The following is a 27,776-nucleotide window of genomic DNA, read 5'->3' as shown; positions in this document are numbered from 1 at the left end:
TCTGTGTAGCCCTGGCTGTCCTGGAACTCACTCTGTAGTCCAGGCTGGCCTCAAACTCAGAAATCCGCCTGCCTCTGCCTCCTGGGCTGGGATTAAAGGCGTGTGACACCACGCTAGGCCTTCTTAAACTCGCTGTGTCAGGTGTGCGCCTCATCCTGCCAGTTCATTTAGCCCTCCCACCCACTGCCCCTGAGAGCTCCTGGACAGACAGCTGACATCCTCTTTAATTCGGGACTTTTACCTCTCCTCCACTTCTAACCCAGGGTTTATCACAGAAAAAATTAAAAAATAAATGAAAAATAAATAAAGCACCCAAAAAGTGCCAAGTGAATTGCCTGAATGTGCACCAAGTTGGGGGACACGGGAGAAATCAGAGGGGAATCTGGAGATGCTTTCTTTGCCAGCCCCCTACCCCTTTATTATCTCGGCTCCCATCTTCTCCAGCAGCAGGCACCACGGAGAAGGGAGGTACTCTTTCTTGCTCGGGCACCCAGACCTCTCCCTTAGCCACTCCTTTTGGGCCCCACTCTTTTCGTTGCCCTTTTAAGAAAGAGGAAATTCTTTTCATAAACAAGCGCCCCACTCTGAGCGGCCAGTCCACAGCCTTCCCAGCTGGGTTCCGGGTAATGGGAGCTGCTTTCAGACAGAGAACCTCCCCCAGGCTCGACCCTGGGAAAAGGCTCCCCGGTCACCCCTTCCCCCGTGCGGCTCTGGGCTGTTCTAGACTACAGTGCAAGGAACCGGAGGAGTCAGGAGGAGGAGGGACTTAGGGGAGCCTAGAAACTGCCTAGGGAGCGTCTGCAAAGTGCTAGGTCTACACAGGGCGAAGGGTGCCGGGACGCTGACTGCGGAGGAGGGGGTTCCCCGCCCACGCCGCTACTCCCTACCCGGGTGCCGAGGTGGCTTGTGCGGCCCTGGGAGAAAGCACCCTCCTCTCACCTGAGTTCCGCTTGCCCTTGAAGGAGGACAGGGCCTAGGCCGCAGTGTGGGCGCCCGGGAGAGTCCCTGCCCCTAGGGGGAGCTGAGAGTGAAGTGCAGGGAACCCTAATAGCGCAGCGTGGGAGTCCGGTCAGCCCAGTTCCCTGGGGAGATGACAAATGAATTGGGCCTTGAAGGCACAGACTTTTGGGCTCTTTACGGCCTGGCTCCTGACAGAGAAGGAGCAGTTTCTAGGTTTTACTCTGGAAAATAGGTTTCCGTACACTCATTTGGAGGGTTCGGGTTTTGGCGTTTAGATTTTCTAGCGCTTTGGAACAGAGGGGAGCCACCCTTTGGTTCATCGGACGATTTCTATTTTTTAAAGTTTCTTCCAGTCCGACCCTTCCTCCCCCCCAAGTTTGTCAGGTCCTCCTCCTCCACTTTCCTTCCTTCTTTTTACTTCCTTCTTGAGACAGGCTCTCAGGTAGCCCAGGTTGGACCCGAACTTATTTTATTTTATTATTGATTGATTAATTGGGTTTTTCCGAGACAGGGTTTCTCTGTGTAGCTCTGGCTGTTTTGGAACTCACTTTGTAGACCAGGCTGGCCTTGAACTCAGAAATCTGCCTGCCTCTGCCTTCCAAGTGCTGGGATTAAAGGCGTGTGCCACCACTGCCCGGCTTGGACTCACTTTATAACAGGAGGATAACCTAGAACTCTTTAAGATTTTTTTTTTTTAAGATTTATTTATTTTATATATGTGAGGACACTGTTGTTGTCTTCAGACACTCCAGAAGAGGGCATCGGATCCCATTACGGATGGTTGTGAGCCACCATGTGGTTGCTGGGAATTGAACTCAGGACCTCTGGAAGAGCAGTCAGTGCTCTTAACAGCTGAGCCAGCTCTCCAGACCTGACCTAGAACTCTTTAGGACTCCTCCCTTCATCTTCCACCAGCTGGAGTGAGACGATGGAGTTGTGGCGGTTCTGTTTGAGGTGGTCTGGGAACTGGAGTCACCCTCAGTTGAAAGCCACCGCGTTGATGCTGGGAATTGAATCCCGGTCTTCTGAAAGGGTGGCTAGTGTTCTTCACACCTGAGCCATCTCTCGCCCCAGGCACTGTGTTTTTTAAGTCTCTTAGGTTGTGGTGATAAGAGTGGTGTCATTATTCTGAGGTAAAGCACTTGTCCAAACTGGAAACCCGCAATCCAGAAAGCCAGTAGGGACCTCCAATTGCTCTGCTGTGTCCATTGTGTTGCCTCTTTGCTTGCTGGATGGCGCGGTCACCCGGAACCCTGCACGCCTCCCTGCTCCTCGTTAGGGAGCCCATATAAGAAGTGCTTGTGGGAGCTGTGGGTCAGGAAGGTGGCTCCGTGGGCGATGCAACAGGTCCAGGCCTGGGGAAGGACCATGAGTGGAGGAGAGGCCAGAGCTCCACAGAAGCCCTCTGTGTCTCCCTCTCCTGCCCTCCCTGCCCCGTGGCTGACCCCAGTACCAGATAAGCAGTCAGGCCCAAGTAACCTATCGCGAGCAGAGCCACAAGGCCAAAGTAGGCAGGGTGCGGGAGGCTGGGCAGGTAGCTGATCACGAAGTACAGGTTGATGGCGCAGACCAGCGCCATGATGCAGGAAGTGATGGCTTTGCTCAACCTGGGGGAAGAATGGATGCTCAGGGCTGGTTGAAAACAGCCGGGCCTCCTGGATGGTCTCCCCACCTCAGGACACCCCCATCCTCAGGACTGCCTGAATGCTCTAGAGCAGATAGACCCCGTTAGCCACTTGGAGGCACTTCAGGCTCCATCACTGACGGGACTTGGCAAGGAGTGTGGTGAAGTTAAGCCCGGGGTTCTAGAAACCACTCCACCAAACCCTGGTTCCCATACTTAGTAGCTGTGTGACACTGGGCAAGTTCTTTATGGACTTGGGGCCTTGGTTTCATGGGAAGGTGGAGATAACAGTTGTTGCCTCTGCGTGGCTGAGAGTAGAGAAAGCTGGACCATGGTGGTCAGGGATACTCACCGGCCATTGGCAAACTCCTGCATGACAGCTGGCATGCTGGTGAAAGTCAAAATGGGCAGCACAGCGAAGGGCAGCTGTGGGCAGGGTGGAGACTGAGGCTGAGAGACCCTGCCTTGGCACAGCAGGGAGTGGGGAGTTCTGCCTCTCCTCTGGCTGGGAGCCTTTAGGAATGTTCCCTAAGAGCCCTGAGCAGCCGGGCAGTGGTGGACTTTAATCCCAGCACTCAGGAGGCAGAGGCAGGTGGATTTCTGAGTTCAAGGCCAGCCTGTTCTACAGAGTGAGTTCCAGGACAGCCAGGGCTACACAGAGAAACCCTGTCTCGAACCCCCCCACCCCCACCCAAAAGAGCCCTGAGCAGTATTCTGTGTCTCAAAAGTAGGCAGGGCTCTCAGACTGCTGTTGTTTGAATGTCAGCTCAGCCTCCAGTCAACCAACCCAATGTATTGATTTTTCTATCTGTGGAATGGGGACAGTGGGGACTCTTGTTTTTTAGTGTGGCTGTAGAATCCTGTGAGTGTTTAGGGCAAACCCTGTAAGACTTTTGGAGGGTGGGGAGGGGTCTGCTATGTTCCTAGACCATGGGGCTCACCAGTAGACTCTGCAGAACATTGAGTAGATCGTTGAGGCCGGACAGGTCCTTCAGGTCTCGGAAGACAGCCACCAACACAGTGGGCAGGATGGCGCAAGATCGAGTGAGAAGGACCCGAGCGAAGCGGGACCACCGCAGCTTAAGGAAACCCTGGGTGGGACCAAGCATCCTGGTAGGGCTACATGGCCTCAGTTGTCTCAGACACCCCCCCCCCATGCATTTGTTTGTCTTGGAAATGGGGGTTAGATCTGACTCCTGTTGGTGGGAGAAAGGACGAGTGAGAGAGGGAGGATTCCCATAACTGGTTTGCTGAATATGGGACGCCTTTGGGGGATTCTGATTGTCATCTTACCCTTCTGCAACTCAGAAAGACCCAGCGTCCAAGCCTCTAGCAGTGTGTCTGCTGTCCTTAGGCCCTCGATACCCACCTCCATCACGAACTGTCCTGCATAGGTGCCGGTCATAGTAGAACTCTGCCCCGCTGCCAGGAGACCTACTGCCCAGATGTAGAGGGCCGCAGGGCCAAAGAGACAGCCTAGGATCACACCCTAAAAGGAGGAGGTGTGATCAGACAGAGGCCCCGCCCAATAGAGGCCCCACCCCCGACAAGGCATGGCCAAACATTGGGCTTGAGTGGTACTTACTCCTTGATAAATATCCACTGACACAGTGTTATTGTCCCTGGGGAAGATCTTAGCATAGTTCTGGAGGCTGCTGTTAGCACAGATGTTGAACTGCAGGCCCGGAGTCAGTACGAAGGACGTGGGAAAAACGCAAACTCACTTTTGGAAAATCAGGACCCCAGCTAGGCCCCAACCGGGGTTTGCCCAGGGTGGCGGTTGTCACGCATGCCTTAAAGAATCCTAGCACTTGGGAGGCAGAGGTAGGCAGATCTCTGTAAATTCAAGGCTAGCCTGGTTTATAGAGCGAGTTCCAGGACAGCTCAGGCTATACAGAGAAACCCTGGTCTCAAAATAACAATACAGCAACAAAAAGAAAACCTACAGATCCTGCAGGCTATGTCTGCCTAGACACACTTTGCTAATAATGGTTTGGGTTTTGTTTTTGTTTTGTTTTGTTTTTCTTCTCTTCTTTTTCTTTTTTTCTCTTTCTTTCTTTTTTTTTTTTTTTTTTTTTTTTTTTTTTTTTTTTTTTTTTTTTTTTTTTTTTTTAGATAAAGTGTCTCTATATAACTGGGTCTGTCTTGGAATTCCCTGGTGTAGACCAGGCTAGCCTTGAACTCTCAGAGATCTGTCTTCTTTTGCTTACCGAGTGCTAGGATTTAAGTCATGAACCACCATGCCCAGCTTGGTTTTATTTCTCTTGCTGTGAATGTGTTGTTAGAATTTACAATTCTGCTCCAGGTGAGAACTGGGCTTCCAGGCTCTGGGATCAGTAGGCACATTGGCACCACATTCCACAGCCCCACTCCCACCTTCACCCCCCACCCCCCACCCCCCTTCCTTCATCCAAGAGCCTGTAGTCACTTGAATTTGAAAATAGGATTCCACCGAGTGGTGGTGTCGCATGCACGTCTTTAAAGCCAGCACTTGGGAGGCTGAGGCAGGCAGATCTCTGTGAGTCTGAGGCCAGCCTGGGACAGCTGGGACAGGATTACCCACAAAGAAACCCTGTCTTGAAAAAGAAAGAAGAGAGAGAGAGAGGGAGAGGGAGAGAGGGAAACCAGGTTTCAAAGCCCCTATAGAGTCCTCTCCCTCATTCGAGGTGGCAGAGTGACATCCAAGAATGGATGCAACCTCACACACTCAGGACATTTAGCAAGGACTTCCAAGTGCAGTGGTTATCGACTCCCAGTCCCCACGTCCCCCCTGCCCCCACTCCCATCAGCTCCAGCCTCCAGAGAGAACAGAACAGTCAGGTCCCTCAGGGATCTTAGCCCTAGCCTGTCATTCTGCATCCCCACCTGTAGCTACACTGCTCCATCTCTGAAGGTCCCTGAGCGCTCACTGGTGGGTGGGCTGACTTCCTGTCACTTCACATCTCCCCTATGCTCGCTACATTCAAGAGCAAAGGTGGAGAGCTTGATTGCTTTACCCTGGGGGCTCTTAGGTGAGGCCTGGTACCAAGCAACAACTCAAGCCAAGCAGTACTTCAACGTGATTGACACCTGTCATCTGGGAGCTGAGATGATGGGGAGAGAAGAGCTCAGAGTCCAGCAGAGACTCCGGAGGGAGGATGTGGCCCCGTGACCTGAAATCCCTGGCCAAGCTGGTGGGCCCGTGGGGTGTGGGTATATGCAAATGAGCTGGTGATAGGGACAGTGTGACTCACCGCTTCCTCATTAGTTTGCTGGTAGAAGGCCTGACCAAAAACAGCCATGACGAAGAGGTTGATGATGAAGGACACTGATAGGGCGATGGTGGCCTCAATCAGGAAGTACATGTTGGCTTCTCGAACATCCACCCGGCGGGTTCTGTCAACTTCTCTAGACTAGTAAGGTCAGAGGTGAAGGGAAGGACCAAAGTCCCTCAGAGGTACCCAATGTCTCCTACCCCCATTCTATACTCTGTCTTCTCTGAGTCACCGTTCCGGGAAAGTCCCCTATGTGGTAATCTGATTCAGGTCCTGGTCAGCTGCCGCCTGCCCACATCTTTGTCCTTGCCAGAGGTCTGGTCCATAGTGACCAATTATGTGAATGAAGGAAGACCTTTGAGGTCCCTCTGTAACTCAACCTGATATCCCCTTCCCCTTCCTCCATCACGCTTCATCATCAAACGTGTCTGGTTCAGTTCTACCTCAGGCCCTTTGCACTTGCTGTTCTTCTCCCTGTTGCCCTGCCATCCTGCAGTCTGTCCATCAGTCTTTTCCGTTTGTCCCTCTGTGAGCGCCTTTCACCAACCACAGTCCCCTCCTCTATTTACACTGCTCTTGTCCCCTACATGAGGGAGGGGGGATGCAGTTTCTAGGCCTTGACTGATGTTTGTTGATTTGCCTCAGACCTGTCGGCATAGACAGGCTGAACCGAGAGGGAGTCCGTTCTTCACAAGACCCTCAAGGAAGGCATCTGAGGCAGGAGTCCAGGCTCAGAAATGGGCTCCTCCCTTGTCCCTCCCTCCCTCCCTCCCTCCCTCCCTCCCTCTGCTCTGCTCACCTTGACCAAGGCTGAGTGCAGGTAGATGTTATGGGGCATGATGATGGCACCAACGATGCCCACTGCCTGCAGCAGCTCGGGCTGCCCACAGCCCGGACAGGTGGGCAGCACCAGGCCCTTAAGAACGGCTCCCTGAGAAGGATGCGCTACCACATACTGTGGGGAGGAACTTGGTCAGCCCACTAGAACCTTCTTCCCCCACTCCATCCCCAAAGGCAGGTAAGGATGGAGGCTAAGGGCTGTTTCTCTAGACCCTTAGGCTACCCATGCAGAAGGGAAGGGAGTGATCCTGAGGGAAGGGGTTTAACTCTGATATCCCACCTCATAGCCAAAGGTCAAAGCCATTATGGTAATGAGGAGCCCAAAGAAAGCTTCCAGCTTGCGCAAACCTAGGGGCACAGGGAAGGAGGATTTAAAAAGAAGAAGAAAGAAAAAAAAAAAAAAAAGCAAATCCCTGTCACATAAACACTTGAGAGTGGCTGTTTTGAGCACTTTGTCCTGGGCGCTGGGCTAAGGGCTTAGCATATATTTTTCTCACTGAAATGTCACCACGGCCCTGTGACACCTGGATGTCTGTCCCATGTTACAGAAAATGAAAACAGAAACCAGAGTAAGTTGCTCACGCCATACAGCTGGATGGGGGGGGGGGCGCGGGGGGGGGACCCACAGCCCTGGGAGAAGCCAAGGCTTCCCAAGGGCAGCCCTGCCTACTTTTATCCCCCAAGAGGAGGGGCTTTCTCTCACCATAGTTATCCAAGAAGAGGAAGAAGAAGGTGTCCACAATGGTGATCAGTACGCCGCCCCACAGTGGGATGCTGAAACCAAGTAGGGCAGATCAACCAGCCTGGCCCAGATCTGGGGAGTCAGGAACCCAAATAGCTTGGCCAGCTTAGGATGAGGGGAATGTCGGTTGTGTTGAACATCTATAGACACCCAGGGAGGGGACCAGGGGCGGTAGGGAGCCCCGGCCTTGTGCTCTGTGACCCACAAGTTCTAAAAAATAGATTCCCAGGAGCCCTACTGGAAATGGGGTGATAACATAGATGGGGGTGGGGCTTGTCCTGGGGAGGAAACAGTGGCTCCCTGCAGCCTGGCACTGAGGTGGGCTCCCTAGCATGATACCGTCCAGAGGAGAGCAGATTGAAGGAGATAGCCGTCCCGATGACTTCCTGCATATCTGAGCCCACAATGGCCAGCTCAATGGTCAGCCAGAGGAGGATGCGGGGCACCTATGGCAAGGAGAGGTCACTTCCTTAGAAGAAGAAGCTGGCTGCTTGACATTCCACTTTTCTTGCCTTTGCACCCTCTGCACTGTGCTGAGCAGCTGGAAGTCTGTGCACTTTCACATTTACCAGCCGAGTTTATAGGACAGGATTGCCGGGCCCGTGAGGGCACACATGCCTTTAATCCCAGCACTCGGGAGGCAGAGGCACACAGATCTCTGGGAGTTCCAGGCCAGCTTGGTCTACAGAGTGAGTTCTAGGACAGCTAAGGTTACACAGGGAAACCCTGTCCTGAAAAACCAAAACCGAAAAAGAAAAGAGGCACACTTAAAGGATTCTGCTCTGGCAGTTCTGGGCCTCTCAAGGATTTGTGTGTTGGAACGTTGGTCCTCATGTTGATCCGTGGTGGAACCCTTTAGAGCAGAGGACAGACCTGGTGGTGCTGGCCTGACAGCCCAGAAACTAAGACAAGAGGAGACAAGTTCAAGGACAGCCTGGGGCAGTGTGGTGAAACCCTGTCTCAAACAGAAAGTAAAGAGAAGGCGGAGGCAGGGGTGGAGGCAGAGGACAAAGTGTGGTAGCTTGCCTGGTGTGGACAAGGCCAACCCCACACACTCCTCCCCCCTTGCCAAATAAAGCTAAACAAGCAGAAATTGGCCTTGAACCTGTAAAGAGATGTGAACTAATTTGGGTCTTTGTTTTTTGTTTTGGTTTGGTTTGGTTTGGTTTGGTTTGGTTTTGGTTTTATTTTGCAGTACTGGAGCTTCGAATCTCTTTAAGTAACCCTGACTGTTAGACCTCCCTCTGTAGACCAGGCTGACCTCCAACTCAGAGATCTGCCTGCCTCTGCCTCCTGAGTGCTGGGATTAAAGGAGTGCACCACTGCTGCCTGGTTATTTTATTTTATTTTATTTTATTTATTTTATTAAGGCAGAGTTTCACTGTGTATTCCCCCTGACCAGCCTGGAACTCAGAGAGACCCACATGTCTCTGCCTCCAGAGTACTGAGTTTAAAGGTATGCTGCGCCATCATGTCTGGAATGATCATTTAGCTTATTTATTTAGTTTTAAAGTTATTTATTTATTTATTGTACGTGAAGACACTGTCACGGTCTTCAGATACACCCAAAGAGGGCATCAGATCCCCTTAAAAATGGTTGTGAGCCACCATGTGGTTGCTGGGAATTGAACTCAGGACCTACTGAAGAACAGTCTGTGCTCTTAACTGCTGAGCCATCTCTCCGGCCTGTTTATTTATTTATTTAAAAAAAAAAAAAGTTAAAGGGCCAGGCTTGGTAATAGTTTAATCCCAGCACTCAGTTTCAGGATGGGCTATACAAAGAAACCCTGATTTGAAAAAATAAAAATATACTCAGATAGATAGATTGATTGATAGATGATAGATAGATAGATAGATAGATAGATAGATAGATAGATAAATAGATAGAGATAGATAGATGATAGATAGATAGATAGATAGATAGATAGATAGATAGATAGATAGATAGATAGATAGATAAACTAAACCACTCAGCTTCATGGACTTTCAGCAACAGACACAGACTAACTCAGATGGATGTGGAGAGAAACCAGGCCTCCTGTTCCTAGGTGTTTGGGGCAGTGACACCGGTGAGGACCCTAGCTCCAGTCCCTCTCATGGTTAGTTAAGCAGTTGCTGCAGGCTTCTAAAGCAAATGTCTGCTTCAGGTTCCTGTGGTGCGCAGGCAGGCATTATCAGCTTTTGTGACACCTTTTGCCCTTCTGACTCCTGCAAGGGTTAAATTGCATTAAATCCCTTTGAATGAGGCTGGAGCTGGAGTCTAAAGGTAGATTGCTCATACAGCCTTCAGGAGCCCCTGAGTAGAATCTCCAACCATGTTAAAAACAAGTAAGTGAGGGCTGGTGAGATGGCTCAAAGGTTAAAAGCACTGGCTGCTCTTCCAGAGGTCCTGAGTTCAAATCCCAGCAACCACATGGTGGCTCACAACCCCCCCCCCGTAATGCCCCCTCTTCTGGTGTGTCTGAAGATAGCTGGTGCAGTCGGCTGGCTGGAATAAGTGGGGTTGACTAGAGCGAGCAGAGTTCCTAGAGCAAGCATAGGTCCTAAAGTTGAAATCCCAACAACCACATGAAGGCTCACAACCATCTGTACAACTACAGTATACTCATATACATTAAATAATAAATAAATAAATCTTTTTTAAAAATCCCTTTGAGGGCTGGTGAGATGGTTCAGTGGGTAAGAGCACTGACTGCTCTTCCAAAGGTACTGAGTTCAAATCCCAGCAACCACATGGTGGCTCACAACCACCCATAATGAGATCTGACGCCCTCTTCTGGTGCGTTTGAAGACAGCTACAGTGAACTTATACTAATAAATAAATCTTTGGCCCGAGCAAGTGGAGTTGGCTAGAGCAAGCAGAGGTCCTAAGTTCAATTCCCAACAATCACATGAAGGCTCACAACCATCTGAACAACTAAAGTGTGTACTCATATACATAAAATAAATAAATCTTTAAAAAAAAATCCTTTTGAAATATACCATGGTGTGGTCTGGGTGGTCTTGAGGGAGCAGTGCTTAGCCCTGGGATATGGGGCTTTGTCCGTGTGCTATGAATTGAGCCTGGGAGCTCATGCTGTATTTATTTTATTATGGAAGCTATCAACAACTGCTCAGGGTTTGAGAGCTGTGGGTGCTTTCTGTCCACGACCCCCTCTGCCGGTTCCCAGCTCACCTTAGGGTAGTAGAGATGGCAGATTTCACCCAAGTCTTTGCCTGTCACCACGCCCAGCCGGGCAGCCAGCCGCTGGCACAGCAAACCTAGCACAGTGGCCCAGAGCAGCACCCAGAGGAGCTGCGAGGAAACAGAGGAGATGCTCAGCCAGAGCAGCCTCTCTGACGGGGACTGGGCGGGAAGACTAACCCCTACAGCATCCTTTCTCGAGGGGCTTCTCCAAGGGCCTTTTCCTCCCTGATACGAATTTATCCTCAGAAAAACCATCCATGCAGCCGGCTCTGGAAAACTGGGGTCTCCCCTGTCCTAGCTAAGGCACCGCGTTCCCCACAAAGCAAGCATGGCAGCCCAGACTCAGTACTTTGAACCCAGCCACAGCGCCAGCTTGAAGGTCCGACTCAATGTTCCCCGGGTCAAGGAAAGCGATGCTCATGAGGAAACCAGGCCCCGTGAACGCCCACAGCTTCCTCAGGCTGAATGTACCCTGGGGGTGCAAGCAGATCAGGTCATGTTAGCTCCTGGGTGGATGCAGCTGGCCTTGACCATCCCCTCAGCTAAAAACTCAGCAGGTATCTTCTTCAGCAGGTATCTTCTTCAGTCAGGCTGGCCAGCCCTGTCCTCCATCACCCACCCAATGCCACCGCTGCCCATCCCCCCCCCCCCCGAGGGACCAGGGCCATTTGCTGAGTCACTATGGCTCTGCTTTCTGGATAGGTCCTGTTCAGCAGTAGCCTCTGCAGCTGGCCAGCACGTGACCTGTCTGCCTCTTTCAGGCTTCTCAGAGTCCCAAGAGGGGGACCTTGTTGTAATTAAACCTCCCTGTTACAGCTCTTCCCTCCCCAGACCCTTCTCATACTTCAGGCTCTTCTCTCTGGGGACCACTGAGGTCTCAGTCACTCAACTCTATTTCAGGGTTTGGCCCGTCAGCCTAGGAATCTGCTTAGAGTGTGGCAATGGGGACCGGGAAGGGTCTCAGAGGCTAAGGCCACCAAACTTGGAACCCACATAGTAGAAGTGAGCTGACTCTCACAAGTTGTCCTCTGACCGCCACATGCATGCTTTATAATGGACACAGCTACACATGCACTCACAAATACGGGCAAATAAATAAAAGTAACTAAATAAATAAACGTGATACATTATAAAAAGAAAGACTGTGGCAAAGCTGGATGGCAGCATGCCAGAACCAGGCTGATGCTCGCCTTTATCCCTGCACAAGTCCCTAAGTGATCGCTTCTTTTAGCATCAACATAGTATCTAGGCTCTTTACCCCTGTGGAAAAGCTAAGGTCTTCTTGAGGACCATTTGATTTTTTTTCCCAACTAAGTACAGAGCACCCCCTTTAATCACTGTCAAGGTCACCGATGGTGCCCCCTCCCCAGCCGTCAAGGTCGTGGAGGATCCGGTAGGACGGGGAAGCACTGAGGACATTCCTACCATCCCTACCTGGTCTGTGCTGGGAATGGGGATCTTCTCACTCAGGTAGGTCTCCCGGCAAGGCGCTGGCTGAGGTGCTGGGCCAGGCAGGCTGGATATGGAGCCATAACTGGGCCTGCTCAGCCTCGGGGGGCTCTTGTCACCTGTCAGGGACCCCAGGATGCTAGGTGGGTGTGTGCTTCTTTCAAGAGCCTGGGATTCAAGCCACCTGCCTCCTCCCACGACCTCCACTCCCCGCAACTGGCAGGTCCACCTATGTGCCAAGCAGAGGTTTCCAAGAATCACTTCCCTCCCAGTGAGCACAGGACTTCTCCAATCCAAATCCCCTGAGTCAGGAGATTTGTGAGACAGGAGGCCCCTCGCTCAGCTGCTTGATCCCCATGCTCTGTCTCCTCCACCAGGTTTAATCCACAGAAGTGCCTGACTGAAGTGCGTCTGGCAGAGCTGAGCCCCCACAGAGACCCTAAGTCTTCCTTGCCCCCTCAAGTCACCCCCACTGGAATCCCATTAGGACTCCCGGAGGCCACCACTCACTAATCATGAGGACGCAGGCGGCAGGATACTCTGTGTGTGGTCACCAGGCCTGGCAGCTAGCTCCTCAATCTGTCCCCTTCTGTGGGTGCTGGTAAGAGTGGGAACCCACGCCCTTCCCATCCCCTCCAGACCTCATCTCCACATCACTGAGGGCATGCTCACAATTTCACACACTTGGCGTTTCGAAACACTCACCAAAGGCAGAAGTGACCAGTTGTGGGGGAAGGGGGTGGTAACCCACAGTTTTGACCTTTGTTCCTCTCCTGGATACCCTATGTTCCATAATAAGTCTGGCCCCATTCCAGACACCCCAGATTCTTTGCTTCCAAAATTACCTCCGATTTCTGGTCCTTCCTGCCATTTGGGTATTAATGTTTAATATCTCATGGCAGCTAAGCATGCACACACACACAGGCACACACACGCATACTTACACACATGCTCACACATGCACACATGCACACTCACACACACACAGGCACATTCACACACACACACACGCACACTCACACACACACAGGCACACATAGGCACATTCACACACACACACACACGCACACTCACACACACATAGGCACATTCACACACACACACACACGCACACTCACACACACACAGGCACATGCACACACATGCTCACGCATGCACACACACACATACACACATGCTCACGCATGCACACACATGCACACGCACACTCACACACATGCTCACGTATGCACACACACACACGCATACACAGACATGTCAGGTCTTTCATCTCAGTCTGGAGTTCAAGGGGCATTGTTGACCTAATGGGAAGATGGGAGGGAGGTCAAAATTCCTTCTGCCTGTGGACCTGTGAGGGTCTCACTCAGATAGCCATGGGTGAATGCAGTGTGCATATCAAAGCATGAACTCCTGGGTATTTACCCCAGAGAAATTAAACATATGTCCAAACAAAAACCTCCACATGATGTTTACAGCAATATTTTTTGCAATAATCAGAAGCTGGAATTATCTGAGCTGTCCATCAACAGGTAAGTGGATACATATGACGGACGGAGAAATCTTCAGGAAATCATACTGAATGAGAAGTTTGTCATCTGCCTGGGCTGCAGACTGAGTTTAAGGTCTAAACAATGTAGTGAAACCCTGCAAAGTAAAACCAGTCGTAAGGACGTCATTTAGTGGGAGAATGATGTGTGCTCAGGTTTTTTTTTTTTTTAAGTCACTTTCAAAAGCTTATGTATTATTTCAATGTGGTAGCACATGCCTCAAATCCAGTACTCCAGAGTCTGTGGCAGAAGAATTGTGTGTTCCGGGTGAGCCTTGCACATACCAGGCAAGTGCTCTACCATTGACCTGTAGCTTCGGCTCTTGATTTTTCAAGACAGGCTTTATGTAGCCCAGGCTGGCTCAGACTCACAGTCCTCCTGCCTCTGCACCTGAATACAGAGATTATAGGTACATGTCATACCTGCCGTGTGTGTGTATACACAGGAGCATGAGCACTCTGAGTCCTGGGGATGCTGGGTGTGTGGGTACGTGTGGTCTATGCATGGGAGTGTGTGGTGCCTGTTTGTATACAGTGCTAAGGATTGGGCCTCTGTTCCTCATCCTTGCAAAGCAAACGCTCGGATGCACTGAGCCATCTCTCCAGCTTGTTGTTCCATTTAAACAAACTTGTTTTTAAAGATTTATTATAAATATATATGAGTACACTGTGCTGTAGCTGTCTTCAGACACACCAAAAGAAGCCATCAGATCTGGTGACAGATGGTTGTGAGCCACCATGTGGTTGCTGGGAATTGAACTCAGGACCTCTGGAAAAGCAGTCAGTGCTCTTAAGAAACGGCTGAGCTGTTTCCCCAGCCCTAAATAGTCCTTTTGCAATGGTAACATTCTAGAAGCGAAGATCAGATTTGTGATTACCCAGGCTAGGGATAGGTCAGGTAGATAGGTGATGGATGTGGTTATAAATGTGACTTGGAGGGGCCCTGTGTTGTTGAGATGTGGTAAGTAAGGAAACCACATGTGAACCGACTGTACAGGACTTAATATACCCATGTGTCCATGCACCCTTCCACAGATAGTGCATCTGTGAGGAAGTGAGGCCGTTAGATAACGATCCATGACGTTGGATCAATGTGAGTATTCCAACTATAGTAAAAGTAGAAATGCAAACAGACATTGGAAGACCCGTTCCTAGCAATTATTCACATTAGCCAACGCATGGAAACCAGCCACATATCTGTCAACACATGGATAAATACAATTTAGTATAGACATGCCACGGAATGTCACTTGGGATTAAAACCTCACGGAATTCTGATGCATTAGGTAATATAGAAACCCCCTATAAACATCGTGCTGGATTGGGTATGGGAGCCCATACCTGCCTGCAATCCTGGCACTTGGGAAGGTGAGACAGGAGGTTTGCCATACATTCAGGGTCAGCCTGGTCTACAAAATGAAATTAAGACCAAATGGGACTTCATTTGTGGTTGCCATCAGTTCTTTGGAGCTCAAGTGTTACAAGGATGCTTACAGTGGCTTTCAGGGTTGCCCACCATTATGGTTTGAATGTTGTAACCCCACAACATTTATGCACCAAGTGATGAATCATATTAAGAGGTGGGACCCCTGGGGTGCTTTGAGGTCACAAGGCCTCCTACTCTCACAGGTGAGGTTTTAGGGGCTGGCTGGGGATGGAGCTCACTTGGTGAAGTGTCTGCCTAGTGGGTTCCATCACCAGCATAAACAGGGGATGTAGCTCACATCGGAAGCTAAGAGGTACCGGCAAGGTGGCTAGCCTATGCTTCCCGGGTCCCCGTCTGAACCTCTACTTCCTGCAAAAAAACAAAAAACAAAAAACAAAAACAACAAACAAACAAAAATTTAAAAAACCCAAGCAAGCAAACAAACAAGCAAGCAAGTGAGCAGGACTGGGCTGGAGAAATAGGTCGGCAGTTAGAGCAGGCGCAGCGTTGGCAGAGGGGCTGACGTCAGTTCCCAATACCCATGTCAGGCCACTCCAGCTGCAGGGGATTTGACATCCTCTTCTGGGTGCTCAGCAGTGCCCACACTTGTGCATGCATGTACACACACACACACACACACACACACACACACATGAAAGAGAGAGAGAGAGAGAGAGAGAGAGAGAGAGAGAGAGAGAAGCTTTCTGTCCGTTCACCTCCATGCTGACCTTGAACTGAAGATTCTCCTTCCTCAGCCTCCCAAATATTGGCATTACAGGTGTGTGCCACCACACTGGGCTTCGGTTATTTTCTTTTTACACCTTTTTTTTTTTTTTAGATTGAGTGCTTTTCCTGCATGGATGTCTGTGCACCACACTTACACACGCCTGGTGCCTGAGTAAGTGGCGAGCCTCCTTGTGGGTGCAGGGAATCAGACTGGGTCCCTCGGGAGAACAGGACTCCTAACCACTGAGCCAACTCTCCAGCCCTGGGGGATTGTCTTCTAACAGTCATGGCTGACTCACGCGGTCAGCAAGACCCTTTCATCAGCGTATGCCTTTAATCCCAGCACATGGGAGGCAGAGGCAGGTGGATTTCTGAGTTCAAGGCCAGCCTGGTCTACAGAGTAACTTCCAGGACAGTCAGAGCTATACAGAGAAACCCTCGAAAAACCAAAAAACCAGTCAGAATGGCTAAGATCAAAAATTCAGGTGACAGCAGATGCTGGTGAGGATGTGGAGAAAAAGGAACACTCCTCCATTGTTGGTGGGATTGCAAGCTTGTACAACCACTCTGGAAATCAGTCTGATAGTTCCTCAGAAAATTGGACATGGTACTACCAGAGGATCCCGCAATACCTCTCCTGGGCATATATCCAGAAGATGTTCCAACTAGTAAGAAAGAAACATGCTCCACTATGTTCATAGCAGCCTTATTTATAATAGCCAGAAGCTGGAAAGAACCCAGATGCCCCTCAACAGAGGAGTGGATACAAAAAACGTGGTACATTTACACAATGGAGTACTACTCAGCTATTAAAAAGAATGAATTTATGAAATTCTTAGGCAAGTGGTTGGACCTGGAGGGCATTATCCTGAGTGAGGTAACCCAATCACAAAAGAACTCAAATGATATGTACTCACTGATAAGTGGATATTAGCCCAGAAACTTAGAATACCCAAGATATAAGTTACAATTTGCAAAACACATGAAACTCAAGAAGAACAAAGACCAAAGTGGGGACACTTTGCCCCCTTCTTAGAATTGGGAACAAAACACCCATGGAAGGAGTTACAGAGACAAAGTTTGGAGCTGAGACAAAAGGATGGACCATCTAGAGACTGCCATATCCAGGAATCCATCCCATTATCAGCCTCCAAATGCTGACACCATTGCATACACTAGCAAGATTTTGCTGAAAGGACCCTGATATAGCTGTCTCTTGTGAGACTACACCGGGGCCTAGCAAACACAGAGGTGGATGCTCACAGTCAGCTATTGGATGGATCACAGGGCCCCCAATGGAGGAGCTAGAGAAAGTACCCAAGGAGCTAAAGGGATCTGCAACCCTATAGGTGGAACAACATTATGAACTAACCAGTACCCCGGAGCTCTTGACTCTAGCTGCATAAGTATCAAAAGATGGCCTAATCAGCCATCACTGGAAAGAGAGGCCCATTGGACTTGCAAACTTTATATGCTCCAGTACAGGGGAACGCCAGGGCCAAAAAGTGAGAGTGGGTGGGTATGGGAGTGGGGGGAGGTATGGGGGACTTTTGGGATAGCATTGGAAATGTAAATGAGGAAAATACCTAATAAAAAATTGAAAAAAAGAAAAAAGAAAAAAAAAAGAAAAACCAAAAAAACAAACAACCCCAAAAAACTCCCCCAAAAAACAAAAAACCAGCACCAACAAAAACCCAAAAAACCAAAACGAAAAACAACAAAACAAATCAAAACCCTAATTTCCTTGAATTTCATATTCCTTATTTTAGAAACATATAATAAAACTATGTAATAAAGTTTTAAAAACAAACAACTCCCCCCACCCCCAAAAGTGCGGGTGGCTAAAGGACAACCAAGAGAATGGAGTTTGTGCCTCCCTTGTATGTGTTTAGTGTGCATGAAGCTCTGGGTTAAATCCCGACCAGCATACTGTACCAACATACAGAGACATGAAGATAGAGGGCTGTAATGATATGACAAGTGTGTTCAAACACACTGGTAGGTTGGTGATGGTGGTATCCACCTGTGATCTCAACACTTTCGAGGCTGAAGCTAGCATAGAATTCACGATGAGACTGTCCACAGAGCAAAGATCAATAACAAAGCCAAGTGCACTGATGGATGAGCAAAGTCAGTCTTGGGGTGTGTGAGAACATGGAAGGGCGCATGTGTCCAGGGGCCTACAGGCTAGTGTACGCTCCAGTCCACCTTTTACCTCGTTGAGGCAGGGCCTGTTTCTACTGCTGCAGATGTGTACTCAAGGCTAGAGAGTCCAAATGTTTCAGAGTGCTTCTCCGGTCTCTCTGTCTCCAGTCTTGCCATAGAGGTGCTAGGATCACAGCTTCATGCCACTGCATCCTGCTTCTGTCGTTTGTTTTTGAGGTAGGAATTCACTGTGCAACCCCGACTGCTCTGGAATTCACCATGTAGCTAGCCATGAAGCTGGCCTTGAACTCAGAGATCCACCCACCTCTGCCTTTGAGTGCCGGGGATTTCGGGCCCAGGCCACCATGCTGGGTCACATCCAGATTTTTATGTGGGTTCCACTGGTGAAACTGGGGTCCTCAGGTTTGCACAGTTAACACTTTTACACATGAGCCACCCCCCCCCCAGCCCCAGAAAGCCAACACATGAAATAGTGTTTCAAAATACAATGGACCTAGGGCGACTTCAGCTTCACTATATATAATGTATATAAATTACAATATATAATATAATTAAGTATCTAATTACCAACTAACAAGCATATATCACTGGTATGATTTCATTTTGAGAATATATTGGAATTATAAAGATCAATTTAAAGAAAATGCTTGACAGAGGCTGGGGTGAAGCCTCTGGGAGAGTATGTGTGAAGCCCTAGGACAGAGAAACTAAGATAATTTTGTTGTTGTGGTTTTATTTCACTTTTCTTGGTTGTGAATGTCTTTTGATTTTTGGGGTCTTTGGTTGGTTGGTTTGGTTTGGTTTGGTTTGGTTTGGTTTGGTTTGGTTTGGTTTGGTTGTGTGTGTGTGTGTGTGTATTTGCAAGATCTCTCTGTGTAGTTCTGGTTGTCCTGGAACTTGCTCTATAGACCAGCCTGGCCTCTGCCTCCTCCTGAGAGTTGGTGATAAAGGCATGTGCCACCACCACCCAGCTTGTGAATGTTTTGTTCTGTTTTTAAGGAGTTGGGACGTGTCATAAAACACTTTGCATGGCTCAAGTGGCAGCCCTGTCTGAAGCCTTCTGAAGTGATTTCTGGGAGACAGACAGACAGACACTACCCTCCCTTACATTCCTCAGCTCTGTAGCCAAGACTGGAACTCTCCACTACACCTTGGAGTTCCTCTGGAGTCTCTCATTTCAAAGCAGCAGGGCTGACAGCCAGAGACATTAATGGCGGTGTGGTGCTGCACCCCAACTACCAACCCCTCACAGGTTCTAAAGCCAGCGTCAGCGTCAGGCAGACAAGCCACCAGAACTGCTGGCGAGCAAGGAACCTGGAGGCGGTGATGGGTTCCTGCTTCTCTTTCCTTCTTACTGGGTGGCTGGGGGGCCCTTGCACAGTCTGGGGAGTCCTGTGTGTGTGTGTGTGTGTGTGTGTGTATTGATGTGTCAAGGAGAACCTAAAGCACAAAAAAGCTGAGAGGGGGCTGGGGGTGTCCTGTGTCCCTCCTTATACACCGCCTGCACTTTCTATGCATTCGTTTCTAGGTGGTAGTAGTGACTATGTTTAGATCCATGGCGCCACTGCAGGCTTCTCATGTCCAGCTCCAGGATCAAATCCTGCTCTCCCACCTGCAGGATTTCATGTAGCCCAGGCAGGACCCAAGCTCACCGAAGGGAACCAAAGATGACTGGGAACTTGCCTGTTTCCTAAGTGCTGGGATTATGGGTGGCATGGGCCTAGTGGTTCTCTCCTCCTCCTCCTCCTCCTCCTCTTCTTTTTAAGATTTATTTATTATTATACATAAATTCACTGTAGCCGACTTCAGACACACCAGAAGAGCGTGTCAGATCTCATTATGGGTGGTTGTGACCCACCATGTGGTTGCTGGGATTTGAACTCAGGACCTTTGGCAGGGCAGTCAGTGCCCTTACCCACTGAGCCATCTCACCAGCCCTCTCTTCCTCTTCTTTTCCCTTCTTTTTCTTAATTTTTAATTTGATCTTTGAGAGAGGGCCTTGCTGTGTAGCTGGCTGTCCTTGAACTCACAGTAGTTCCCCTGGCTCAGTCAGGGCCTTGAGGGCTGGGATTAAAGATGTTGAGCCAACACACCTGGCCACAGGCCTTAATTTTATTTTCTCTGAAATGGCCATAACTATGAAAATAGACTCTAGGAAGAAAACATGAAACTCGCTGGGCAAACGAAATTAAAGCTTCCCTTTTTTAACAAGAAGAGCTGGCCAAATACAGTCCCTGCTGGCAGAGTAGAACTGGGGAAAGACCCTGCTTATCTCCCACTGAAGCCGCAGCCCCAGCCAGGCCCAGTCTCCCGATTCTAGCCACCCACCTAGTCGTTTTCGAGAGTCTAACCCTGGTTGTTGTTGTCATTGTTGACATCAACGTTGTCACTGTCGACAACATCGTTGTCATCATTGTCGACATTGAGGATGTCGACTTTGGTTCGGACTTTGTCGACATCATCGTCATCATTGTCATCAACAACATCATCGTCGTCCTCGTCGTCGTCCTCGTCGTCGTCCTCGTCCTCGTCGTTGTCATCATCGTAATTGTCAATATCGTCATTGTCGTCAACATTGGCAATGTCGTCATCATCATCGTAGTTGTTGACATCATCGTAATTGTCATCTTCTTCATCGTAGTTGTCATAGTAACTGTCATAGTAGGTGTAGTCCTCGATGTCTTCATCCTCGTCGATGTACAAGTAGTCATCGCCCTCTTCTATCTCCTCTTCTTCTTCCTCCCTCTCTATCTCCCCGACTATTTCCTCCCCCTCTTCCACCTCCTTCTCCTCCTTCTCCTCCTCTTCTTCCTCCTCCTCCAGAGTGCGGAAAGGGCTGGGCTGGTGTGAGGATCGCAGGGCTGGGATAGGCGAGCGCAGCGCTGCAAACGGCCTGAAGTGCTCAGCAGCGAAAGTGACCACGTCCTCGGGCCGGCGGAGCAGCAGGAACAGCAGGAAGTCGGAGACCAGGGCTTGGGCCTCGGGGTGATGCCGCAGATAACTCGCGTGGCTGAGGCGCAGCTGCTCCTGGCCGGGCATAGGGCGGTCCATCACCAGAGCTGAGCACAGCTCTGATTGGCCAGGAGCGCCTGGGACACCTCCTACTCCCCCAATTATCTCCCTGATTCGTGCATTTCGGCACTCCTGGTCCACAGTAGGATAGCAGATGGACCCCCAGGCCACAGCCACTTCTCACCTTCCGGTCCAGGAATTTTGAGTAAAGCTCCAAATCTTCCTCCCAAACCAGGGGCTTCTTATCAAACGTGGGCGGAGACTCGATCACATCTGAGTAGAGAGAGCAAGGGAATTGCTTACCCATCCCTTGGCAAACGGGAAGATCCCAGGAACCCTCAAGTACTGGCAGAGTTGCTGAGAGGGACTAGCATCAGAGGTCCACCCCTAACCCTTTGAGTCAGGGCCTGGAAACCTGCCGCCTCTCTACCTGATTCAAGAATCCTGTTCCACCCCCAGGACGCTGGTTCCTTTCCCAACCGAACCAGAGGACATGCTTCACCCATCTTCTCTTCACTGCCCCATCCTTCCCTGGGCCACTTACCCTCCTCTCTTATGAGGGGCATCTTGGTGATGATACAACATCCTGGAGAGCCCACCTGGACTCTCTTAGCCAGGTGCCTGCAGGGCAATACAGAAGTTGGGGAAGACAACTATAGGACAGGGCAGCGGTAGTGGCTCCCACTCCTGACCCCAGGGTAATGAAAGCCTTCTGGGACATGACTAAGGTCAATTGACCAGCATGATGGTGGGGTTTCAGTCAGAAAGGATTAGCATCCTCAGAACAGGAAGAGAACGCAGAGAAAGCTGTCTACAGAGCCGTCTCCCTCCTGGGGCACTGAAAACAGCCAGAGAGCTCACCAGAAACCAACCCTGCTGGCCATTGTTTAAAACATCCAGTGATCTTTTTTCCTTCAACATTAATTTTTCCTGTGTGCATGCATGTACACACACACACACACACCATTCACACACATGCTTGTGTGGAGGTCAGAGGACAACTTGTAGGAGTTGGTTCTCTCTTTCTGCTAAGTGGGTTCCAGGACTTGAACTCACGTCATCAAATTTGGTAGCAAATTCCCTCCCCACCTCTCCAGCTGAGCCATCCTTTAACTTGTGTGCACCCTTTTGAGGGAATATCTTACAACTATAGATGGCTCTCAGACCTGGAGCCATCCTCCTGTGTCAGCTTCCTAAATGCTGGGAAGACAGGTGTGAGCCTCCCTCCCCTTCCCCCGGTTGCTGACTCATTTTGTGGTATTTTGTCATGGCAGCTGAGGTAAGACACTACGGTGTCCCCTTGAGCTCTGCTTTCTCTCTTTATCTTTGTAGTTCTTGGGGCCTGTCCCAGATAACAGCAAGCATCATGCCTTGCCCAAAACATATCTGTAACCACAGCACCTAGGGTACTAAGGCAGGAGGGCCGTGAATTTAAGGCCAACCTGAGCTCACTTCTTCTTCTTCTTCTTCTTCTTTTTTTTTTTTTAAGCAAATGAGATGGGGAAAGCAAAGGAGCACCCGGGTCTCACTGAGACCTTTTCCTGGCAGCATCCTGGGGATAAGAGTGACTCCCATGCCCCATTCCACCCCATGAACATCTTTTCTTCATATTCAGAGCTCCCAGCCGCTACATGACATGGTCACGTTGGACCTCCCCACAAAGTGGCTCACCCATCAGGGAGCAAGTAGTACTGGCAGGAGAAGGGGATGCCCTCTTCAGAGTGTACGGTTTGCTCCACGATGAACATTTCAGCCTGCTGGTTACCCACTTGGATTGTCTGGAAACCCAGGGATTTCTACAGCAACCAAAGTGGAGGGCATAGTGAGGCATTGTCCCCCTTGGTGTCCCCTTCTCCTCGAGGTGAAGGTGTTTCCTTCTCCTCGGGTCTTCATCCCGGCTCACCACTGGAAACCGAAGCTTAGCTATTCAGTTCCTTACATGCCACAAGGTTTGAGTTCTCAGGATATGTTTCAGACTCTCACAGTCAGCTCCCGCCACCCTCTTCTCAAGCCATCTCAATGGAGGAGCACTGCTAGTTGCACATTTTGTTACAGGGAGGCCCAGTATGGGGATGGAGGTGCTATACAATGAGAGTCCTTGTCTCTAAAACCAGGTGGACAGTGTTTCAGAAAAAAATACCTGAGGCCGACCTCCATTTTCTACCTGCACAAACCTGTATAATTTGCAAGAGTGCACGAGCATACACCCCCCATATATATATATATGTATATATATAAAGTATAAAGTCCAGGGTGTCAGTCAGCCTAGTGTGGTGGTGCACACATGTAATTGCATTTGGGGAGTTAAGGCATGAGGGTTGAGAGCCTAAAGCCCAGGAGCTGGTGGCACATATCTTTAATCTCGGCACTCAGGAGGCAGAGATAACCAGTTCTCTGTGAGTTCAAGGCCAGCCTGGTCTACAGAGTTGAGTTCCAGGATGGACAGGGCTACACAGTGAAACTCTGTCAGAGAAGTGGGGTAACACCAGTTTGGGCCACAACAAACTGGTATATGTGTTCGTAGGTGCACATGTGTGTGGGTGTTTGGCATGCATGTATGTGGGTTCTTCAGAAACTATTTTGTTTTATTTGAAAATTTTATCTTTATGTGTATGAATGTTTTACCTACATACACGTATATATGTGTATACATACACTTGATCTTAGCCAAAAGGCCGAGAAGCGATATATATGTGTATACATATATGTGTGTGTGTGTTTGTAGATGTAGATGTAGATGTAGACCTCTTGGGACTTGGGTTACAGAAGGTTGTAAGCTGCCATTGTGGGTGCTGTGAGCTGATCTTGTGTCTTCTGCAAAACCAGTAAGTGCTCATAACCACTGAGACATCTCTCTGCCCTCATCTTGGTTTTGAGACAGGCTCTCTCTCTCACTGGGTCCTGAGGCAGCCTGATGCACTCAGGCTGTCTTTACTGCTGCAGTTCTGAGATTATATGTGTGCAGCATTTACATGAGCTTGGGGATCAAAGTCAGAGCCTCATCATGCCCCACTGAGCGTCTCTCCAGCCTTAGAAGGCAGGTGTTTAGAAAGCAGGCTTCCATGAGTCTTTTCTGTGTACTGACCTTTGTGTACAGAAGGTTGCTTCCCACCTTTTTGTTCCCACTTATCCCGGGTGCTCCGTCCTCACTCTTCTTCCTATCACGTTTGTCTAACTGCTGTTGCTCCAGTGTACTTCATTTTGCCCTCAGGACCTAGACCCAACCCACCTTGCTTACCACCCTCCCACATCACATCTGTGTTTCCCACCTCAGAGGCCTTCATGACCCTTCTAGTTCTCCCCAGGCTGATTCCTTGCCCAGAGACAGTACTCACGTAGGTACAATGGCAGAGCTTGCCCTCGGAGTCTAAGGCTAGGAAGCAAGCCCCACTGGGCACCGACTGCTGCCAGGCCATCACTCTCAGCAGCACCACATTGGCAGCACTGGAGACAAAGCCCTTGAATGTTTTACAGGGGAAAACAGAGACTCCGGTCTTCGTTTCCTGTTTGGGGCAGATCTTAGAGCTCAGAAGAGGTGGGAAGTGTTGGAGCAGGGTGTTGGGTATGTAGGCACCTGGCCTCGCACAGCTTGTCCCTGCTGTGGTTCTGAGGATGTGGGAGGGGTTCCCACTTGGCTTTCACTCTTACCTCACCCTCCTTGACACTTCTGGTCACAACAAACTGGCCATCCTGCTTCAGGACGCTCATCTTCCTCTCCATGGGAAGGATGGGGAACTGAAGAACAGAGCACACGGGAGAGACAATCACGTGCTCATCCTTGAGAAGCTAGCTCCCATCCTTTCTTCGACGCTGTTTGTCTGTAGTTTGTTTTTCTGAGAGAAAAAAAAAGTTCAGAATGGCCTGGAACTCCCTATGTAGCTCAGGATAGCCTTGTACTTGCAACAATTCTCCTGCCTCGGCTTCCTAAGCACTGGGATTATAGGCAAATGCAGTCAATCTTAGTTTTTTATAAACAAAATAAGACAAAAGTCCCTGTCTTGATAAATAAAAAAGATAAAATAAGACAGGCAGGCAGGCGGGCAAGCAGACAAAAAGATGAACAAAAAGCCTCATAGCCTGGTGTGGTGGCCCAGCACTTGGGAGGGGAGTCAGGGTTCAAAATCATCCTCAGCTACACACCATGTCTGAGGCCAGTCTAGTTATGAGACTGCCTCAAAATAGGAAGGAAGGGGAGGAGAGGGAGGAAAGGAGACCTTCCATTTATGGTGGAGGTCAGAAATAGGCCCATAGTATGTAATAGGAAAAATGAGCAGCTGTAAACCTCAGAACGGAACACAGGCTGGAAGCTGGGAACAGATTCTCTGAGAAGGCTGTTAGGCCCAAGTCATCTCCCATGTTTAGACAGGTCATGGCCCCACAGAGGAAGTTCCTGAAGGGACTGGGTGAAGGGGATAGAGCCAGATTTGGAGGCTAAATAGTGACAGACTCTGGGAAAGGTCAGGTCACGTGGCCCTGGGAAGTGGACCAGGCTTTCAGGCCGGAGGAGGCCAGTGGGCTGGGCTCGGTTTGTGCGTCCAGAAAACATCAGCAGCAGTAAGGGAGGTGACTGGTTATCAAACCAACCATGTGTGGTGCAGGTTCAGGCTGGTGGCATATGGGAGTGTGATATTCTCCTGAGGTCCCTCCCACCCTCTTAAAGCCCATGTTCTGGCTTACCCTGGAGCAGGGGCAAGGCTGGGGGAGCCTGGGAGTAAATACCTTGATGAACTCCTGACTGTGCTGTTCCATCAGCTCCAGATTATTGTTTAGGTAGCCTGGGGTACAGGGAGGCAAGCACTGATGTCATAGGATGGACCCTAGGGAACGGGCTGGCCCAGGCTGGGGCAACATGGCCATGGAAAAATGACATGGTGGTCAACACTGTTCTTGTCCTGGGTATATGGCTGGGAATGACCTCCCCTCCCTCTCCTCTCCCCCTCCCCCTTCCTCTTCTTCCCCTCCCCCAGGCTTTACCCTCTCCCAGGTAAGTCAAGGGGCAGGTCCCAATTAAGGACCTATGGATTGGAATGGCGGGGGTGGGTGGGGGTGGGGTGGGGGCTGGGGGGTGGAGAGAAGATGTGAGGGACAGCCAGCAGTCAGGACTCTACCTAGGAGGGAGCTCCCACACAGTGATTTGTCTAGGAAGCCGCGGCTAGAGGCGTGTACCAGTAGACAGTGGGTCAGGATCCCCACGTCGTCCTTGTACTTCCCCCTCTTCACCTCAATGGTCAGTTCTCCCTGAGGTTCCCCTGTGTCTGAGAGGATGGCCAGAGTCTCCGGGAAGAATAGGAGCATATCCTCCAGCCCTGGGTGGTGCAGAGAAGCTCTGTCCAGGCCCAGCCTCCAGACCCCACACTGCCCACTCACCCCTTGTCACGTCTCCCATCTCCTAACCAGCCCCGCCAACTCCTCCTTGTCATCACTCGGTGCCAGCTGGTAAAGCTCTCCCCGACAGGCTTGTCCCTCCATGTTCATTAGCAAACAGGTCTTTTCTGAATCTCAAGAGGATCGGGTGGAGAGAGAGACTTGTACCTCTCCTCCCCACGCCTGCCCCACCATCTGGCTCACAGAAGGAGTTGAGAAAGCTGATGGCTTCAGCATTGGCTTCTGGGAATGGCTGCTGCTGCTGTTGATGCAACTGGCCTACGTGATGCTGGTCCTTGGCTTTGGAAACTACAAGAGGAAGGAAAAGCTATTAAGTCAGACCCTAGAGAAAAGGGTAGAGTAGGTAGGAATACCCCATTCTGATCCCCATCCCCAAAAGTTAAATTTGTGAAGACCACACTTTGGTGGGTTTGTAAGGGACAAATATCCCTTCTCCCTCCACCCACAGACCAGAAGTCCATTCCTCACCAGTGGGGGAAACTTTGGAAGACATTTTATTGAGGCTAGTAAGTCTGTGACTAGTAGTCTCCATGGCAACCAGAAGCTAGGTACTGCCTCTTAAAGGGCAATCAACCCACTTTACTGAACCTAGATTTGTCAAGCTTTGGGGCTCAGCCCAAGCTTAAGAGGTTGTCCAGCAGAGGGAGCCTTTGACATTCTTAAGAGGCTGAGGGAAAGCAGGTCATTACAATTTCCTTGGGAATTAATGGACAAAGCGGGCTAGAGAGGTGGCTCAGCGGTTGAAAGCAGTGGCTGCTTTTCCAGAGGACCTGGGTTTGAATCCCAGCACCCATAAGATGGCTCACAACTGTCTCTAGTTCTGTAGGATCCAACACCCACTTCTGGACTCCATGGATACCAGAGACATACATGGTACACACACAAACACCCAACAAAACACCCAAATATATAAATATAATAATAATAATACAAAGAAGTAGTAGACTAAACCAGAAATAGTGACTTGTGCCCATAATCCGGGCACTCGTGACTCCTGGGCCGGACCCAGGCTCACACACAGAATCTACTTCAAGGTTGGACAACTGTCTTTGTGTGCTACAATCCCAATAAAAACAGTCTCCTATCTCCTGAGTCTCAGGTTCCCATTCATTGCCTTTACGATGGTGGGAAAGCCTTTCGCATTCAGTAGAAACTGTTTCTAGTTCTAGCATAACGATGGTCACGCTGAGAGGGACAGCAAAGTCTTTTCTCTTTTGTCTTTTTTGTTTTCCTTTTTTGTTTTTCTTTTTTCATTTTGATTTTTCGAGACAGGGTTTCTCTATGTGGCCCTGGCTGTCCTGGAACTCACCCTGTAGACCAGGCCGGCCTCGAACTCAGAAATCTGCCTGCCTCTGCCTCTCAAGTGCTGGGATTAAAGGTGTTCACCACACCACGCCCGCCCGGCTTCCTTTTTGGTTTTTCAAGACAGGGTTTCTCTGTGTAGCCCTGGCTGTCTTGG

At 50.0% G+C, this 27,776-nt stretch overlaps 2 protein-coding genes and 1 pseudogene across 4 annotated transcripts; all 3 read right to left on the bottom strand.

Moving 5' to 3' along the window:
• Positions 1-1,659: 1,659 nt before the first annotated feature.
• On the bottom strand, positions 1,660-12,674 carry Slc11a1 (solute carrier family 11 member 1). Its single transcript, XM_021161834.2, has 15 exons — positions 12,567-12,674; positions 12,042-12,175; positions 10,957-11,079; positions 10,596-10,715; positions 7,760-7,866; positions 7,382-7,452; positions 6,959-7,026; positions 6,638-6,793; positions 5,818-5,976; positions 4,170-4,259; positions 3,954-4,073; positions 3,526-3,675; positions 2,937-3,010; positions 2,414-2,567; positions 1,660-2,315 (listed from the first exon to the last, which is right to left on the bottom strand). Exons 1-15 carry the CDS (start codon positions 12,571-12,573, stop codon positions 2,202-2,204), a joined length of 1,647 nt encoding a protein of 548 aa, XP_021017493.1. The 5' UTR covers positions 12,574-12,674; the 3' UTR covers positions 1,660-2,201.
• A 7,344-nt stretch (positions 12,675-20,018) lies between these two features.
• Positions 20,019-26,828, bottom strand: Catip (ciliogenesis associated TTC17 interacting protein). Of its 3 annotated transcripts, none has more exons than XM_021169350.3 (10): positions 26,786-26,828; positions 26,465-26,605; positions 26,041-26,238; positions 25,652-25,707; positions 24,581-24,667; positions 24,268-24,435; positions 22,604-22,728; positions 21,477-21,553; positions 21,117-21,205; positions 20,019-20,947 (listed from the first exon to the last, which is right to left on the bottom strand). In XM_021169350.3, exons 1-10 carry the CDS (start codon positions 26,808-26,810, stop codon positions 20,267-20,269), a joined length of 1,647 nt encoding a protein of 548 aa, XP_021025009.1. In that variant the 5' UTR covers positions 26,811-26,828; the 3' UTR covers positions 20,019-20,266. The 3 variants fall into 3 exon arrangements, with proteins under 3 accessions (XP_021025009.1, XP_085694470.1, XP_085694471.1); XM_085838344.1 differs by having other exon boundaries at positions 20,019-20,941; XM_085838345.1 differs by having other exon boundaries at positions 26,501-26,605.
• Positions 23,511-23,619, bottom strand: LOC147006063 (U2 spliceosomal RNA; annotated as a pseudogene).
• Positions 26,829-27,776: the final 948 nt, after the last annotated feature.

The sequence above is a fragment of the Mus caroli genome, unplaced genomic scaffold, assembly GCF_978045245.1.
Source record: "Mus caroli unplaced genomic scaffold, Mus_caroli_1 scaffold_1, whole genome shotgun sequence".
In the NCBI taxonomy this organism is placed as follows: Eukaryota; Metazoa; Chordata; class Mammalia; order Rodentia; family Muridae; genus Mus; species Mus caroli.
Note: the sequence above shows the minus strand (reverse complement) of the source record. Positions and strands in the feature narration are given on the sequence as shown.

What these genes read in the sequence shown, in the direction of transcription:
- Slc11a1 (XM_021161834.2), bottom strand. An exon ending in CAGTGGATATTTATCAAGGA is followed by an intron (nt 4,074 to 4,169) that starts GTAAGTACCACT and finishes TCCTCCTTTTAG; the next exon opens with GGTGTGATCCTAGGCTGTCT. An exon ending in CAGGACAGTTCGTGATGGAG is followed by an intron (nt 3,676 to 3,953) that starts GTGGGTATCGAG and finishes GGTCCCACCCAG; the next exon opens with GGTTTCCTTAAGCTGCGGTG.
- Catip (XM_021169350.3), bottom strand. Translation starts at nt 26,810, where the DNA reads ATGTCTTCCAAAGTTTCCCCCACTG. An exon ending in TTCCAAAGTTTCCCCCACTG is followed by an intron (nt 26,606 to 26,785) that starts GTGAGGAATGGA and finishes TTCCTCTTGTAG; the next exon opens with TTTCCAAAGCCAAGGACCAG. An exon ending in CAAAATTCCTGGACCGGAAG is followed by an intron (nt 20,948 to 21,116) that starts GTGAGAAGTGGC and finishes ATGCCCGGCCAG; the next exon opens with GAGCAGCTGCGCCTCAGCCA.